Source organism: Staurois parvus, unplaced genomic scaffold, assembly GCF_062004578.1.
Source record: "Staurois parvus isolate SC_StPar_1 unplaced genomic scaffold, SC_StPar_1.0 ptg001065l, whole genome shotgun sequence".
Lineage (NCBI taxonomy): Eukaryota > Metazoa > Chordata > Amphibia > Anura > Ranidae > Staurois > Staurois parvus.
The window spans coordinates 2,037,501-2,057,290 of NW_028318861.1; the positions used below are offsets into that span (position 1 = coordinate 2,037,501).

Below are 19,790 nucleotides of genomic sequence, written 5' to 3' on the forward strand. Positions count from 1 at the left end.
GAATACCACTGCAGAGTGCATAGGATAGCACTGGATTTATGTCAGGATGAACAGGTTTTTTTTACACTTATTGAACAGATTTAACAGAATGCTTTCAATGGTATATTAAACAGATAACATTTCAAAATGGAATGTTAAAGCAAACACAATTTAAGTACTTTTGTACATTTGTCAGGTCATCGAATGTACTGGGAATTTTTGTAGCAATGGTCATTTGAATATCTAGTGGTGTATGGCCAGCTTTAGACAGGAGCCAATTACCCTACCAGTATGTCTTAGCAGTGTGGAAAGGAAAATCATGCAAGCCCACGTACAATATCCAAACTCCATGCAGATAGCATCCTGGCCAGGATTGGCACTGAAAACCCCATTGCTGAAAAGTAAAAATGCTAATACATAAGTGGTTCAAATAGTGTGTAGAGTTATTCACCCTGAGGTCATCACAGAGGACAAGGGGGCACTCTTTACGTCTGGAAGAAAAGAGATTTAATCTCCAAACACGGAAAGGTTTCTTCACAGTAAGAGCTGTGAAAATCTGGAATAGACTCCCTCAAGAGTTGGTTCTGGCCAGCTCAGTGGATTGCTTCAAAAAAGGCCTAGATTGTTTCTTAGATACACAGAATATAACTGGATAATAACATTTATAGGTAAAGTCGATCCAGGGAATATCCGATCGCCTCTCAGGGGATCAGGAAGGAATTTTTCCTGCAGGAGCAAACTGGATCGTGCTATGCTGGGTTTTTTTTCCTTCCTCTGGATCAACTGTGGGTATACGATAACTTTTTTTTTTTTTTTTTAAATATGGTTGAACTGGATGGACTTTTGTCTTTTTTCAGCCAGACTAACTATGTAACCACTAAGCCACTGTAGCACACAAAATTTGCCTGGGAGGCCACTAATATTTCCCAATGTATATAATTTCTGCAGTGTACATCACATATTTTATTGTTTATTTACAACCAGTGCTTATATAGCGCCGTCAATTTTACATATATATTGTACATTCACATCAGTCCCTAACCCTCAAGGGGTGTACAATCTAAGGTCCCTAACTCACATTCATACATACACATACTAGGGACAATTTAGATTATTATTATTATAATACAGTATTTATAAAGCGCCAATAGTTCGCTCAGCGCTGTAGATATGATCCAATTAACTTACCAGTATTTCTTTGGAGTGTGGAAGGAAACTGGAGTACCCAGAGGAAACCCACACAGGGAGAAGATGCAAACTCCAGGCAGGTGAAGCCGTGGTTGGGGTTTGAACCAATGACCCTAGTACTGCTACGGCGGAAGAGCTAACCATTTAGTCACTGTGCTGCCCATACATATAACATGACTATGTCATCTCCGAACTTTTATTGTCTGACAAATGACTGCATCTAAGCTGCATGCAACCTTTCCCTGAAGTCAGGAGCTGCACATATTCTGTTCATATTTACCGTCACTTTACCTACTTTTCATTCTACCGTGCCTTATGATTGGAACATTTGATTCCATGTCACAAGTTTCCTTTGCTCTGCTCATCTCAGCAGAATACTCCATCACACTGTGAAAGGCTGAACCATCCCAGCGGTGAGATCACCCCTTCCATTGTCTGCCAAACACAAAGCCTGAACTCACAAGGAGGAATACAAGGAGTGGTCTCTGCTCCAACATAGTTCATCACTAAACTGGATCCTCCCCAGGAGAAGAAAGCCGGGAGCCATACCCAGAGTACTATTAGTAGTACTAGACACTGACAGTGTGGGGAGGAATGAGAGCCACACAGCTATAAGAGGACTCATTCCGGACGTCTGGGCTACATGTCAGAGACACCAACTCTCCTTTTATAACTTGTATAATAATACAATCATCAGCTGTGCTGGGATCCTAGACATTCAATGAGAATTATACAGGAAGGTCACAGGGGGTCTCTGGAGGACATTTAGGTTCCCTAAAGCCCCATATACATGTTGAGAATACTGGATCGTCCGATTTTTTTTCATAACGAAAGTGAAGAGGTTTCTAAAGTTATGAAAGTTCTCGTACGACACAAAGAAAATTCGGAAGTAATGTCATTTATTTGTATTGTATTTTGGGATGAAAACTGTACTGGTTAAACGCAAATTGTACAATCTGGTATCGTACGAGAAGAATTTTCCTGCTTGTCCCTTCTAATGATTTCAGATGATTGCTGTGTACGAATGATCAGATCACTGTACCATTGCTTTGAAAGCGGCATTTTTCATGCAATTTTCTGATCGTGTATACAGGGCTTAAAGCGGAGTTCCACCCAAAAGGGGAAGTTTCGCTTTAAAGATTGGTCCCCCGCCCATTAAGAATTGGCACCTTTGGGGGGAGTGGGTACCCGAAATTGACAGGTACCCGTTTCCACTTCCGCTGCGATTGCCTAGGCCAGGGGTAGGCAACATGAGAGCCGCAGGACTACAAGTTCCATCATGCCTCTGCAAGTCATAGATGTAACTATCAGTTTTGTAATCTTTGCAATGCCTCATGGGAAATGTAGTTCCACAACAGCTTGAGAGCCGCAGGTTGCCTACCCCTGGCCTAGGCAATCGGAAACGGAAGTAGTCCTCCTGCCCTCCGTCCCCAAAGTCTTGTGGGACACGTGACAGGTCCTAGGAGACGACGGGGCCATTCAGGAAGCGCAGCACTACTCGCACATGCGCAGTGGGCACCCGGCTGTGATGCTGCAAACTGTCACTGCCAGGTGCCCACACTGAAGATGCCCGCGCCTGGAATACAGGACGGCCGGTGAAACGAGCTGCGACGGGGGCAACACGGGATCGTGGGACAGGGAGTGGCGGTTTTTTAAAAGTCAGCAGCTACAGTTTTTGTAGCTGCTTTGATTTTTTTACAGAGTGAGTGGAACTCCGCTTTAAGGCCTCCTCACCAGGACCTGAATGTCTACTGAAGGCCATCTTTGTCTTTGGTGAGGACAAGGATTTAAAGCCCCATATACACGTTCAGAAAATTGTCCGAAAAATGCCGCTTTCAAAACAATTGTATGATAATTTGAAAGTTAGTACTCGAAGGGACAGAAACTAAAAATGTTGTCGTATGATGCCCGATCGTATGATTTTCGTTTAAACAGTACAGTTTTTGTCTAAACACACAAGTATATTACATCACTTCCGAATTTTCTTTCCACTTTCAAAGCGATTGTACGATAATCTGAACGTTCGTACACAGCAATCATCCGAAATTATTAGAAGGGACAAGCACGAAAATTCTTCTTGTACGATTTTCATTTAACCAGTACGGTTTTCATTCTAAAATACAATACAAAATACATGACATTACTTCCAAATTTTCTCTCTTTTTGTAATACGAGAATTTTTGTAACTTTAGTAACCTCTTCACTTTTGATATGAGACTAGTATGCAAAAAAAAAAAAAAAATGGATGATCATTTGCCCAATATTCTCAGCTTTAGCTGGCCATATATTATGCAGTTTTCTTTCCGTCAACCACAGGTTGCAGTAAAGAAAATTGCTTGATTCTCCAAACAAAACAGCCTTTCTACATTAATACAGAGCATAATGCAAAATGTTCAGTGAAGTATCTAATTTTAAAGCTGAACTTCCACATTTTCTAGCATAGTTATTTTGCTCCAGCTTGGACCAATGTCAGTATACACATTCCACACCTATGGGATCTTTGTGGAAGCTGGATATCCTTGTAGTAATCACTGCTACTACAGCGATTGCTGCTGTCTTAAGATCCTGTGTCAAGTGGCTGCCCTGCTGCATTGTGAACACAGGGGGTTGCGCACAACCTGCACACATTGGCATTCTCTGATGGGACGAGGCAGAGAGGCGGGACGACCTCCACCTCATCCAAGCACAGTATGCTTTGTATTTACTTTTAAAAAGTCAAGGTGGTCTGTGAATGGCACTTGCACAGGGTAAACAGCTCCCTGTGTTCATTATACAGGCACTGGACCCAGAAGGCAGCAATCACGGGATTTGCAGAGACTATTTATTGATTTCAGGTACTTATATAGGGCTGTCAATTTACGCAGCGCTTTACATATATATATATATATATTGTACATTCACATCAGTCCCTAACCCTCAAGGGGCGTACAATCTAAAGTCTCTAACTCACATTCATACATACACATACTAGGGACAATTTAGACAGGATTCAATTCACCTACCAGCATGTTTTTGGAGTGTGGGAGGAAACCCACACAGGCAAAGGGAGAACATGCAAACTCCAGGCAGGTGGTGCCGTGGTTGGGATTTGAACCAACGACCCCAGTACTGCCAGGCGGAAGTGCTAACCATTTAGCCACTGTGCTGCGCACTACAGTAATATCCAGCTTCCACGGGGATCCCCAGGTTTGGAATATGTATCACATGATTGAGTTGCAGTCGGTGGGTGGTTCTTCCTTCTGAATACTCCAGGGAAGGGGATAATTTTTTCCACACCATGCCTATACCCCATACGGCTGCCTTTGCAGCTTAGAGGGGGGGTCAAAATTCAGCTTAACCAAACGACTGTTACTGCCCCAAACCATAGGTGTAAACAAGGCCTAATGTTGGTAAAAGCTGGACCGATGTAACTATGAAAAAAACCCCAAAAAAATCCATACCTGGAGTTCAGATTTAAACCACCTCAAGTCCACACCATTTTTTTTTTTTATTTCAAAGTCTGCAATCATTGATGTCTGCATTATTTGCTAGAAAATCACTTAAAAAATCTCCAATCAATTTTATACTCCTTGAAAGTAGAGGCCCCGTAGAATAAAATGGTGGCAGTTGCAATTTTTCATGTTGCACTATGTTTGTGCAATTGTTTTAAAAAGCATATTTTCAGTAAAAATACACAAAAATAGTTTTTAGTGCACAAACACAACACAACACCTAATATTAAGTAAAATATAAAAGGATTGGGTTTTGTATAATAAATACATACCACAGCCTTAAAACTGCATGCACCTGTGAGTTATGGCCTAGAATGATCACTTTCACTCCGACATTTGCAACAATACCTCACGCATGGCACAGTTGGTGTTCACATACAGCCCTGGTTCACACTGATGCGGTGTGGAATTTGCAGCGTTTTCAGTGCGAATTCCGTACCGCATCAGAAAAGCACCCCGTTCATGTGAACTGCTGCGGGTGTGTATGTTAACAACACCCTGAAAGCGGTCCGCAAAACGCGGTGCGATGTGCAGAATCGGATCGCATAGGTGTGAATACCCATGCGATCCGATTCTAGTGTAGACCAAAAAAAGGGTTCTGCATGTTTTTAGTGTGGGTGCGGTGGGATTAGAGCCATACAAAATGTATGACTCTGATCGCACCGCATACAAATTGCATGTGAATCCCATAGGAATGCGGTGCAGTTTCTGTGCAAATCACATGCAATATACCGCACTGCATATATGTGAACCCAGGCACAAGTGTGCTTTTACATTTTTTTGTTTTATTATAATATTTTATTACATTTTCTGTTTATTTAATTGTATTGCTATCACAAGGGAGCTACTTTCAGGTATGAAGGCGCATGAGAACATTTCCCTCTTCCTGTCACATGAGCACAATGGTGCTTGGTGATTGGCTTAGCACTGTCACAATGAGGTGGGGAAAGTCCACGGTCCTAAGCGCCAACTATGGCGACCCATTTAAAATAAAGATGTAATATATTTATGGTAGGCGATTCCATTAGCATTACTTACCATTAATTATGTAAAGTACTATGCATTACCTTTTGGATTTAATTTGATCGAAGTTTCTTTTTTTCCTATTAAAAAGCTCTGTAACTGTTTTCTGAGTTATTTGTTATGCATCACTTGGTACGAATACGCTTTTCATCTGGCTAAATCTTGCAATACACGTTACAATCTCTGTACAATCAAATTTATATTAAATGTCAGATGAGGACCTACCTAAGCTATCCACACAATGTGAATACAATCAGGTGAGCCTTTATCCTGCTACATAGTTGTTGACATGCCTTGTTTACACTTTCGTTGCTCTCTGAGGAGCGATCCATGTTTGGACTGCTCTTCACGCTAGGTTCACACATATGCAGTCTGCGTTTGATATGTTTCTGCAGTGCGTTTTTGCACATGCGTTTTTCTTTTTCTTGTTGCTAGGCAGATTTAAAAAGCAAAAAACGCGTCAAAAAATGCGGCAAAAACACAGCAATAATGCACTATAAGCTTTTCTGCAGCGTTTCCATTGAAGTCTATAGAACCAAAAATGCTACTTTTTGCATTCAAAAAAGTCCCTGACTCGTTCCAAAAAACGCACCGGGTGAAAACACGGAGATGTGAACCTGTCCTATAGGAAATCATGTTAAATGGACTGCTGTGCGTTTCAAAAAAACGCTGCAAAAAACACTTAGGTGTGAACCTAGGGTCAGAGAGCATTTGACAAGCAATGAGGAGGCATTGTTGCACCTTCTCACTGCCTGCTTTAACCCCTTACACCCCACACCAGCTAGCACACCACCGCATTACACGCAGTTGCAGGGTGCCCTTGTTCAGTTGAATGGGTCGCATTCTGCGACGGGGATCATTTTTTCCACACCGCAATGCAAAGTATTACCACTGCTGCAGATGTACTCCCTCCTCCCTGCATGTACAACATAAGTGTGGGGGGGGGGGGTAAAGGAAGGTGGCGCTAAAAATGCATCTCAGAGTAGATAAGGATAACATGTTTATTATATTAAGAGATGAAGATTTACAACCCCTTTAAAGGATCTGGAACTTCCATATACAGACACTTTGCATCTTAGGGCTCATTCAAATGCAGGCGGGAGCACATCAGATGTAAGGACGCACATGCACAGAAAAGTCTGACAGGTCCGCAGGAACGCATGCATGGACCAGACGTAAAGCCATCCAGGTCCGTGCACCTATCCCTGCATGCCTGGCAAACTCAGCGAATCCATACAGCCAATGTGCTCCAATTCACCTTCAATGGGATGCCTGCACACAGCTCAGCTTTGGAGAAAAAAAAAAAAAAGAAAAGTAAAACGGATGCTGCCCAGGGCTGACCGCCCATGTGAATGAGCCCCTACATGGATTGCTGATTTTTTTCTGCGCATCACATTGCAGATTTGCAAACACATATGTCCTAATTTGCTGTATTTAAATGCATCTCCAAAACGCCTGAAGCCAGATTTTACATGGATACCTCTGACTTACTTCTGAATTTGACACTTGTGTACACAAGCCTCTACAGTGGCCATACACAGAGAGATCTACCTACTGAATAAGGATTTGGAAATGAGTCTGTATCATCTCTCCTGTTTTTTATTGTTTGCAATATATTGATCCATAGGAAAAAAAAAATATATAATTGATCTGCTTGTGATAGATGATGTGAAAACATACAGGAATAAACAGACATAAGTGTGTATAGAAGAGCTTATCGTATGTGACAGTTCGTGATATCAGAGAACATCTCATGGCTTGGCAGATTATTTTCACTTTCTTATCAGAAAATGAAGAAATAAGTCATCTATGCTGGCATAGTGCCAGGGGGATTTGGTGATAGCTGCTCTTATCTATCCAGAGCACTTGTCATGTACGATGAAGTAAAGCTATTCCATGATTGGTTAAAAAAAAAAATTCCATCTTGTGATATGATTCATATTTCAAACACTTAAAGTGATATGAAAGGAAATTTAGAGAAAAAAAAAACAAAAACGTCATACTTACCTGCTCTGTGTAATGGTTCTGCACAGAGCAGCCCCAATCCTCTTCTTTCTGGTCCCCCATCGTTGCTCCTGGCCTGTCCCTCCTGCCCAATGCCCCACAGAGCAAACAGCTTGCTATAGGGGCACCCAGCAAACTTGCTCCCGAGCCGCTGCCCTGTGTGTCCATTCACACACAGATCTGCCACTCAGTCCCATCCCGGCTCTCTTCTCATTGGCTCACTGACTGTGATTGACAGCAGCGGGAGCCAATGGCTGTCTCAGACAATGAGGAATGAGATTCCCCAATGGGCCGAGGCTCAACGTTCACATTGCTGGATTGCAAGGGGGCTCAGGCAAGTATTAGGGGGAGGGGAGGATAGATAGAGGAGGACCTGAAAAAAGATATGCATTTATTATTTTTTGTTAAAAGGTGAACTTATTCTTTCATGTAATTGGAGCATGACTTATCTGACCAATGATGTGTCGGCTTATGTCTTCGATGTATAACCCTTTAAAGGTAACAGATGATGTAATAATCAAACCCTCCGTATTACCAGTACAAGGACGGAGGAGGAGATCAGACCCTCCGTATTACCAGTACAAGGACGGAGGAGGAGATCAGACCCTCCGTATTACCAGTACAAGGACGGAGGAGGAGATCAGACCCTCCGTATTACCAGTACAAGGACGGAGGAGGAGATCAGACCCTCCGTATTACCAGTACAAGGACGGAGGAGGAGATCAGACCCTCCGTATTACCAGTACAAGGACGGAGGAGGAGATCAGACCCTCCGTATTACCAGTACAAGGACGGAGGAGGAGATCAGACCCTCCGTATTACCAGTACAAGGACGGAGGAGGAGATCAGACCCTCCGTATTACCAGTACAAGGACGGAGGAGGAGATCAGACCCTCCGTATTACCAGTACAAGGACGGAGGAGGAGATCAGACCCTCTGTATTACCAGTACAAGGACGGAGGAGGAGATCAGACCCTCTGTATTAACAGGACAAGGACGGAGGAGATCAGACCCTCTGTATTAACAGGACAAGGACGGAGGAGATCAGACCCTCTGTATTACCAGTACAAGGACGGAGGAGATCAGACCCTCTGTATTACCAGTACAAGGACGGAGGAGATCAGACCCTCTGTATTACCAGTACAAGGACGGAGAAGACCAGACCCTCTGTATTACCAGTACAAGGACGGAGAAGACCAGACCCTCTGTATTACCAGTACAAGGACGGAGAAGACCAGACCCTCTGTATTACCAGTACAAGGACGGAGGAGATCAGACCCTCTGTATTACCAGTACAAGGACGGAGAAGACCAGACCCTCTGTATTACCAGTACAAGGACGGAGAAGACCAGACCCTCTGTATTACCAGTACAAGGACGGAGAAGACCAGACCCTCTGTATTACCAGTACAAGGACGGAGGAGATCAGACCCTCCGTATTACCAGTACAAGGACGGAAGAGATCAGACCCTCCGTATTACCAGTACAAGGACGGAGGAGATCAGACCCTCCGTATTACCAGTACAAGGACGGAGGAGATCAGACCCTCTGTATTACCAGTACAAGGACGGAGGAGATCAGACCCTCCATATTACCAGTACAAGGACGGAGGAGATCAGACCCTCTGTATTACCAGTACAAGGACGGAGATCAGACCCTCCGTATTACCAGTACAAGGACGGAGGAGATCAGACCCTCCATATTACCAGTACAAGGACGGAGGAGATCAGACCCTCTGCAGGGTATCAGCTTACTATATCCACAAACCACACAGGAGATGAACAAAGATTCGGACACAGAGAAAAATAGAACCATTTGTTTCACAATTACGTCTATGCACTAAATAAATAAAAGTGTTGTAAAACAACGGGGGGGGGGGGTTATTTACTAACCAATCAGCTTCTAACTTCAACTTGTTCTGTTACGCTTTGACAATGAAACCTGGAAGCTGATTGGTTTCTATGCAGATCTGCATATCAGCTTTCATTGTCAAAGCTTAACGGAACAAGCTGAAGTCAGAAGCTGATTGGCTCCCATGCACAGCTGCACCAGATTTTGCACCCCCAGTTTTTGTAAATCAACCCCAATGTATTATTTGCTGTAGGAGGAGCTCGGCTGTGGCGCAGTGTGCCCCCGGTTTTCATCCGGTTATCCCATGCTTTCCCATAGACTTTCTATTAGGTCATATATTTACTGAAGGTGCCCCAAAAATGCAGCACGTTGACACACGGGATCATGAAGATAATTTACTGCAGAGAAGGCACTAGCACAGTGGTTCTCAACCTTCCTAATGCCGTGACCCTTTAATACAGTTCCTCATGTTGTGGTGACCCCCAACCATAAAATTATTTACCCAGTAATTATAATTCATGAGTGTCGTTTTACCTCCAATACTGCTGCTTTCAACACAGTAGCTGCTCTTTACACATCGGAAATATGTGTTTTCCGATGTTCTTAGGCGACCCCTGTGAAAGGGTTGTTCGACCCCCAAAAGGGTCACGACCCACAGGTTGAGAACCACTGCACTAAAGTGAATGTAATGACCGCCTGAATCATCCACAGAACCTGTCATTAATATGTGTTCGGGTATAAAGGGATGAGGTGGCAACCTTAATTTTGGAGCATTTTCAGAAATCACACCAAAAAATGCACAATTTAACAGAAAGTCTATGGGAACTGCTGGAAAACTGGGGTACACCATGCTATGGCCAGACCTCAGCACAGCCATCTGTAACACATCTAACTCAACAAGGCTGCTTTCACACTGATCTGTTTTCCTTCTGCTTTTGCAGGAAGGCTAGGTTCACACCTATGTAGTTTGCATTTGATCCGTTTCTGCATTGTGCTTTGCGTTGCGTTGCGTTTTTGCTGTGTTTTTGATTCATTTTGCTTTTCTTTTTAATTCTTTTTTCTTGTTGCTAGGCAGATTTAAAACGGGAAACGCATCAAAAACATAGCAAAAAACACACTACATGCTTTTCTGCAGCCTATATACAAAAATGCAACTTTTTGCATTCGAAAAAGTCCCTGACCCTTTCCAAAAAAACGCACCGGGTGAAAACTCGGAGATGTGAACCTGTCCCATAGGAAATCATGTGAAATGGACTGCTGTGCGCCTCTGCAAAACGCTGTGGAAAAATGCATAGGTGTGAATCTAGGGTTAAAGAATGGAAGGAAAAACGTGTGACCGTGTATTCCTACACCTAACTCTGCACACTGATCAGTCCTGGGTACAGTGCTTTCTTGGTGCGGCTCCTGCTTGCTGCATTTTTGGTGCAGGTTTGATGCGGAAGCAAAAAACGCACCAAAAATGCACCTCCCAGTTGAAATCAATGGAAAACAGGGCAAAAATGCATTAAAAACGCATTTGTGTTTTTGACACAGATCAGTGTGAAAGTAGCTTATATCATCACTTCAATGGTGGCCATACACATAACAATCTGATTGAACAATTCTTCACAGAATCTGACAATATGATCAAATCAATTCATTATTGAAAAAGCTACATCCTGCGTCATCCATCAATTAGTAGCAGAACTGATGAAGTTCACTGAAATGACACGGATCAGTCTGGACAGAACATCCAATGATAGGAAACAGATGAATCTGATCCTCACATCTATAGTACAACAAATGCTCACGGATTTCTCCTGGGCTGTAAAACAATTCACAATACATGGAAGATCTTTCCATGTGTGGTCACAATACGGGCCGGTCCACACCAGGAATCACGCAGGAATGCGCTGTGTGATCCGGGTTCAGTGACATTGCAGGCCATTCATTGGAATGAGCTGAAATCACTCCTGGACCGCAGCAAAGGTAGTACATGAACTACATGAGAAAACGCACAGGAATCACATCACATGGCACGATTGTATCGCACTGCATTTGCCACCTGTGTGTGGGGTGTCGTTAACACGGACACTGGCTGTAGATCTTGAGCGTGGTGTTTGAATCAAGCAGAGAATGCAGTTTCCCACACGTGTTCTGGCATGAAGTGGCCTTTTAAGTGAATTGGCGCGGCTGGCACAACGCACAGAAACTGGTGTAATGACATGGCAAAGGTGCCAACGTTTACACAAAACAAATCATGTATTCCCTTCCCAACCCAACTTTATAGATCACAATCATACGGTCCTGGGTACTGGCAATCTCATAGGCAAATGCTCACCATACATGTTACAATCTTCATACAATCAACTGTAGATTTACCAACTCTGTAAAGCTGGCCATAAAAATGAACGGATTTCACCATCCACACATTCGAGGTAGATTATTATTATTATTATTATTATATAGGATTTATATATTATTATTATTATACAGGATTTATATAGTGCCAACAGTTCTCTCAGCGCTTTACAATATAACGGGAGACAATACAGCAACAATACAGTTCAATACAAGAGGAATAGGAGGGCCCTGCTCCTTAGGTAGATGGAGGAATCCTCCCCTCTGTGACACTGTATTCTGACAGCGGGGACTCTTCCACTGTCAGAACACACCGATCAGCACTACCGCCGATTGATCATTTTCCAACATTCCTGCTGGAGAGGAACTGATCACTAGGATTGGCTCCCTGATCTGGTCTATGGCCAGCTTAGTGCTGCTTTCACGCTGATCCGCTTTCCTTACACTTTACAAAACGCAAAACCAGAAGAAAAACAGATCAGTGGGAAAAACGTGTGATCATGTATTCCTATGGAACCTTTCACACTGATCCTGTGCGTTTTTGAAAATCCTGCTTGCTGCATTTTTTGTGCGGTTAAACAAAAACAAAAAAAAAAAAAAAAAAAACCTCCCCATCAAAATCAATGGAAAATATGGCAAAAATGCATCAAAAACGCAGCCATTATTTATTTCAGGTACTTATATAGCGCCATCAATTTACATATATATTGTACATTCACATCAGTCCCTAACCCTCAAGGAGTGTACAATCTAAGGTCCCTAACTCACATTCATACATACACATACTAGGGACAATTTAGACAGGAGCCAATTAACCTACCAGCATGTCTTTGGAGTGTGGGAGGAAACCGGAGTACCTGGAGGAAACCCACGCAGGCACAGGGAGAACATGCAAACTCCAGGCAGGTGGTGCTGTGGTTGGGATACGAAACAACGACCCTAGTACTGCCAGGCGGAAGTGCTAACCACTTAGCCACTGTGCTGCCCACCCATGGTTGGTTTTTGAGACATGTTCTGTAATAAACACAATAAACACAGATGCATTTTTGCTGGGATCGGTGTGAAAGTAGCCTACTGGGAGGACATACCTCATCCGTCCAATCAGATGGGCATATGGAAGGCTAGGTTCACACCTATACAGTCTGCATTTGACCCATTTCTGCACATGCAGTTTTGACACATTTTTATGCGTTTTGCGGGGGGGGGGGGGGGGGGGGGGTCTTGTTGCTAGGCAGATTTAAAACACAAAGTGCATCAAACGCACATTACATACTTCTCTGCAGCGTCTCCATTGCAATCTATAGAACATATATAAAACGCAACTTTTCGCATTAAAAAAAAAAGTCCCCAACCCGTTCCAAAACGCAGAGATTTGAACGTGTCCCATAGGAAATCATGATAAATGGAGTGCTCTGCGCTTCTGCAAAACGCTGCGGAAAACGCAAAGGTGTGAACCTAGGGTAAAGATTGTACAATCAGATTGTAATGTGTGTGATACGTATAATACGTGTTGACAAGTGTAAACCCTGACAATGATCTCCTCTCTGATTGGTCTGATGAGGATACAATCGGAAGTGTTTTGTTGGATCAGTTGTACAGGATAAATGGTTGTCTGTGGGTAGGAAGGGGGTAAGGCTGCATTGTAGAGAGATCGTCCCATGTGTAGGCTCCTCACATAACATCCCATCCAACCATGTCATCAGCAGTCATAGGATGTGTGCAGATTGTGGATCAGTGTGTGGGGTGATCGCCCGATGTGTAGATAGGTGGATGGTGTCGGTGTGTTGCCCACTCTGGAGGGTGATCGGTGCACTCACCTGTCGGGCACAGCAGCCGGCAGACATGATCGATGGAGATCGGTGTAGTCCGCACACACGGGGAGGAATCGGCGATCGGCGTGTCCCGGGTTGACCCACACAGCTGTGCGGAGGGCAGAGCAATGCCCGATCTCCTCCCGATGATCTCCTCCTGATCTCCCAGCACTGCACAGGCTTCCGCTGTCGTCAGAGCGGGAGGATCCAGGAGGAGAGCGGAGTGCGGCCCCTCACATGGAGGGGGAGGACAGGGGAGCGATCGGTGTCACCACACACAGGACAATCAACGATCCCACGGCATCCTCACAGCAATACTCCGTGTGTGACAGCCGGGGGAGGGCTTCTCCTGTCCCTCTGTACTTCCGGACAGTGACGTCACACACCTTCCATGGGAAACTGACATTTGATAAACATTTAACACCTATAACAGAATAAGCCAGCGGACACGCCCCTAACCACGCCTCCATAAACATGCACGGACAATGTTGTTGGCCCCTCCCACTGATACATTTACCCACCAATCACAGCTTCTCCTGTGATCAATGGGTAACAACATAAACATGCAGGCCATACATGGGTCGCATTCTGAACGAATTTTCTTTCGCAAAATCAATTTCACACGTTTTGTAATCCGATGGCGCCACCATTGATTTCAAGATTCGACCAACCAAGCCTTCAATTTCACCTCGTTACCACAGAAAAGAATTTTCGTGGCCAAGAATTTTCTTTTCTTTCCAGGTTGCAGCTCATTTATTTTTCGATTCTATTTCCCAAACGATTCTCCCATTATTGATTAGAAATTTGTTTGTTTTTCAATACATTTCCAACACGCCCGATCACTCAAATTCGATGGTCACAGGAAAATCAGCCGTTTCTGTGGCCCACTAATGGTGCGAAATTCAAATGAAAATTCTTATGCCCCGTACATATGATAAGAATATCGGACGAACGATCGGCTGTTTTTTTCGTCTGCTAGTCTCACATTGAAAGTGAAAAGGTTACTAAAGATACGAAAATTCCCCTATGAAAGAAAATAACTTCGAAAGTGATGTCATGTATTGCGTTGTATTTGTATTGTATTTTCAGACGACTACTGCACTGATTAAATGAAAATCATACAATCTGGTATCATACGAGTTTTGCGCTTGTCCCTTCGGATAGTGTCGTACGAATTGTTGTGATTGGCTCTCAAAAGCTGTGTACTAACGATCCGATTATCGGATGATCGGTCCTCGTACGAAAATTTTCATACGATTTCTTTTAGTGTGTACGAGGCATTAGAAAAGATTTTCAAAAGAAAATTATTTTGGAGTTTGACCCATTTATGGTCGGCTTTAAGCTGGCAATACACATGTATATTTATAGACGAGAATATTCGTATGAAAAGTCGTATGAAAATTCTTTGAACATTCAGTGAATGGACAAATGTTGTTCAAAAATTGTCTTTGCTTTTAACATTCGTTTTTAAAAGAAATGTAATTTCTGAACGATAACCACATATACTGGCTGAAAATTCGTTGGATCGAGAAAAGTTTTCCTTCCTGCCCCTTCAAATTTTCCCATCACTGCTGTCAAAAAACGAACATCGATTTGACCCCACTAACGAGTAGAAAATCAACGAATATTCTTGAAACGAAAATTCTCGAACGAAGATCTATATATGCTTAAGGCTGGCCATACATTATACAATTTTCTTGAGAATTTTGCTTTAGCTTTTCCAAATACCAAATAATATGAGGTCAGACCTAAACAACACTTTCAGTTGTATCCAATTAGGCAGGCTCTTGCACTACACAGTTGAAGGTAAATCTAAAGGAAATTGGGCAGAAAATTGTATAGTGTATGGCCAGCCTAAAGGCTATCAGATGATAAAAAAAAAAAAATGCTTTTGGAGCAATCGTCCGATAATCTGATCGCTAGTACACAGCTTTCGAGAGCCGATCATGACAGTTCATGCAAAATTATCTGAAGGGACAAGCACGAAAATAAAATACCAGTACAAAAGATTTTCGTTTAATCAGTATGGTATTCGTCCGTAAAATATCGAGTGACCAAGACTCCACCGTCTTGGAAACAAAAGAATACATTACATTACAATATAATAAATTACAATACATTACAATATATTACAATACAATACATAATACATTACAATACACTACAATATAATACATTATAATCTCCTAGATTGTAAACTCGAAAGAGCTGGGCCCTCGAACCCCTCGTGTATTGTACTGTTACTGTATTGTCTCATGTTCTGTCCCCCACTATATTGTACAGCGCTGAGCAAACCTTTTGGCGCTATATAAATACTGTATAATAATAATATATTACAATACAATACATTACAATATAATACATTACAATACAATACATTATAATATATTACAATACAATACATTACAACATAATATAATACAATATAATAAACTACAATACAATATAATACAATACATTACAATACAATATAATACATTACAATACAATAAACTACAATACAATACATAACAATATAATAAACTACAATACATTACAATACAATACATAACAATATAATAAACTACAATGCATTACAATACAATAAACTACAATACATTACAATATAATACATTACAATATAATAAACTACAATACAATACATTACAATATAATACAATACAATATAATAAACTACAATAGGCAGCACAGTGGCTAAATGGTTAGCACTTCCGTCTGGCAGTACTAGGATCGTTGACTCGAATCCCAGCCATGGCACCTCATGGCTGGAGTTTGCATGTTCTCCCTGTGCCTGCGTGGGTTTCTTCCGGGTACTCTGGTTTCCTCCCACACTCCAAAGACATGCTGGTAGGTTAATTGGCTCCTGTCTAAATTGGCCCTTGTATATGAATGTGAGTTTAGGGACCTTAGATTGTATGCCCCTTGAGGGTTAGGGACTGATGTGAATGTACAATATATATGTAAAGCGCTGCGTAAATTGATGGCGCTATATAAGTACCTGAAATACATTACATTACAATAAACTACAATACAATATAATAAACTACAACATATTACAATATAATACAATAATTACATTACAATATAATACAATACCAGGCATTACATCACCTCTGAAGTTGTATTCTGTCTAAAACCCCGTACACACGGTGAGAATATTGGACGAATGATCGACTGCTTTTTTTTTACATGCTAGTCTCGTATCAAAAATGAAGAGGTTACTAAAGTTATGAAAATTCTCCTAAAGCCTAGTACACAGGATCAGAAAATCGAATGAAAAATATCACTTTTGAAGCGATTGTCTGATATCTAATCGTCAGTACACAGCTTTCAAGAGTCGATCACAAGAGTTCATGTGAAATTATCTGAAGGGACAAACACAAACATTTTTCTCATAAGATAACAGTACGAACGACTTTTGTTTAATGAGTATAGTATTCATCCGTAAAATATTGAGTGACCAAGACTGCACATGGTTAGAAACAAAAGGATCCAACACATCACTTCTGAAGTTGTATTCTGTATTGGACAGACAACCGTCCGTTTTGTTTTGTTTTTTGCATGCTAGTCTCATATCAAAAAATGAAGAGGTTACTAAAATTATGAAAATTCTCCTAATGCCTAGAACACAGGATCAGAAAATTGGACAAAAAAATATCACTTTCGAAGTGATCGTACGATAATCTGATCATTAGTACACAGCTTTAGAGAGCCGATCACGACAGTTCATGCAAAATTATCCAAAGGGAAAAACACAAACGTTTTTGAATGTATGATAGAATATATGATTTTCGTTTAGTCAATACAGTATTCGTCGATAAAAATTGTAAGACCATGACCAGAAACAAAAGAATACATTACAATACAGCACAGTGGCTAAGTGGTTAGCACTTCCGCCTGGCAGTACTAGGGCAGTTGGTTTGAAACCCAACCACAACACCACCTGCCTGGAATTTGCATGTTCTTCCTGTGCCTGTGTGGGTTTCCTTTGGGTACTCTGGTTTCCTCCCACACTCCAAAGACATGCTGATAGGTTAGCTGGCTCCTGTCTAAATTGTCCCTAGTATGTGTATGTATGAATGTGAGTTAGGTACCTTAGATTGTACACTCCTTGAGGGTTAGGGACTGATGTGAATGTACAATATACAGTTGTGTTCAAAATAATAGCAGTGTGTTGAAAAAAGTGAATAAAGCTCAAAATCCTTCCAATAGCTTTTATTTCCATACACACAAATGCATTGGGAACACTACACATTCTATTCCAAATCAAAACATGATGAAAAATATATCAAATTTGTGTTGTTCCTCTAAAAAAAATTGAAGAAAAGTGAATATTAGACTGTTCAAAAAAATAGCAGTGTTTGTATTCTTCTTTACAAACTCAAACATTCACTATATAAACTGAAAAATGGTTGAAGATTTTGCTTTCCTTTGAATCACTTAATTAATATTTAGTTGTATAAGCACTGTTTCTGAGAACTGCTGTACATCTGTGTTGCATGGAGTCAACCAACTTCTGGCACCTGTGAACAGGTATTCCAGCCCAGGATGATTGGACTACATTCCACAGTTCTTCTCTATTTCTTGGTTTTGCCTCAGAAACTGCATTTTTGTTATCACCCCACAAGTTTTCTATTGGATTAAGATCCGGGGATTGGGCTGGCCACTCCATAACGTCAATCTTGTTGCTCTGGAACTAAGATGTTGCACGTTTACTGGTGTGTTTGGGGTCGTTGTCTTGTTGGAACACCCATTTCAAGGGCATTTCCTCTTCAGCATAAGAAATATAATTTCTGCCAAAAACAGTGATTGATCAGGTTAGTGATGTCTGACTGCTATTATTTTGAACACAACTGTATATGTAAAGCGCTGCATAAAATTCATGGCACTATATAAGTACCTGAAATAATAATATAATATAATATATTACATCACTTCTGAGGTTGCATTCTGTGTAAAGCCTCGTACACACAATGAGAATATCAGTCGAATGATCATAAATTCTTGTATGACAGAACATAACTTCGGAAGTGATGTATTGTAATGTATTCTTTTGTTTCTGATCATGTGTGGTCGTGGGCTTCTGATTTTTTATGGACAAATACTGTATTGACTAAACGAAAATTGTACGTTCTGGTATCGTATGAGAAAAATATTTGCTTTTGTTCCTTCGGTAAATTTTGCATGACCTGACATGATCAGCTCTCAAAAGCTGTGTAATACCAATCAGTTTATTATACGATCAATTTGAAAGCGGTACTTTTCATCCAATTTTCTGATCAAGTATTCTAGGCATTTGGAGAATTTTTGTAACTTTAGGCTGGCCATACCTTATACAATTTTCTTGAGATTTTTGCTTTACCAAAAACCATATAATATGAGGTCAAACCTAAACAACACTTTAATTCTATCCAATTAGGCAGGCCCTTGCACTACATAGTTGAAGGTACTGTATATCTAAAGGAAATTGGGCAGAAATTGTAAGAAAATGGTATAGTGGATGGCCAGCCTTAGTAACCTCTTCACTTTTGATATGAGACTAGCATGCAAAAAAAAAAATGGAAGACCATTCGTGTGATTTTCTCATCATGAGTACAAGGCACGGTGGTCATGCACACGTCAATTTTTTTTAATCCGGTCAATCTGTGATTCGATCAAAGCAATCAAATCTGCAAAGAATCAGATCGCCAATAGCTTACTTTTCGATCAATTTAGACTCAGCTTCGATCAGATTCTATCAAATTGAGTCGATCAGCCAGAGTGGAAAAATTATCTATCGTTTTGCATCAGTCGGTATCACCGTGATACTTTCTGAATACAATTGTATTTCAATCAGTCAGATTTATGAGATTGTATGGTGGAAACAAAGATATGATCAATGACTCACAGTTGTAAGTTATGATCACATCTTAACTTTTGATCACAATTCACTTGTGTGTGTGTATCAGTCAAATAGGTTGTCAACAATAGATCAATTATTCTTATCAGAAGAGATCAATTGGAAGATAAATTGATCATTTATCAAAGCATGCATGTCCACTGTTAGGCCCCAATCACACTTTGAAAATAAGAAAACATTTGCATACTAATTGATACAAAGCTGT

At 41.3% G+C, this 19,790-nt stretch overlaps 1 protein-coding gene across 1 annotated transcript in view; it reads right to left on the bottom strand.

Annotated features, from left to right (window-relative positions):
- Nucleotides 1-14,030, bottom strand: part of SERINC5 (serine incorporator 5) — a 112,987-nt gene extending 98,957 nt beyond the window's left edge. The window contains exon 1 of the mRNA XM_089658377.1: nucleotides 13,693-14,030. Within this exon, the coding sequence (XP_089514503.1) occupies nucleotides 13,693-13,719 (27 nt within the window). The 5' untranslated portion in view covers nucleotides 13,720-14,030. The remainder of the gene's footprint in view (nucleotides 1-13,692) is intronic.
- Between the last annotated feature and the right edge of the window lie 5,760 nt (nucleotides 14,031-19,790).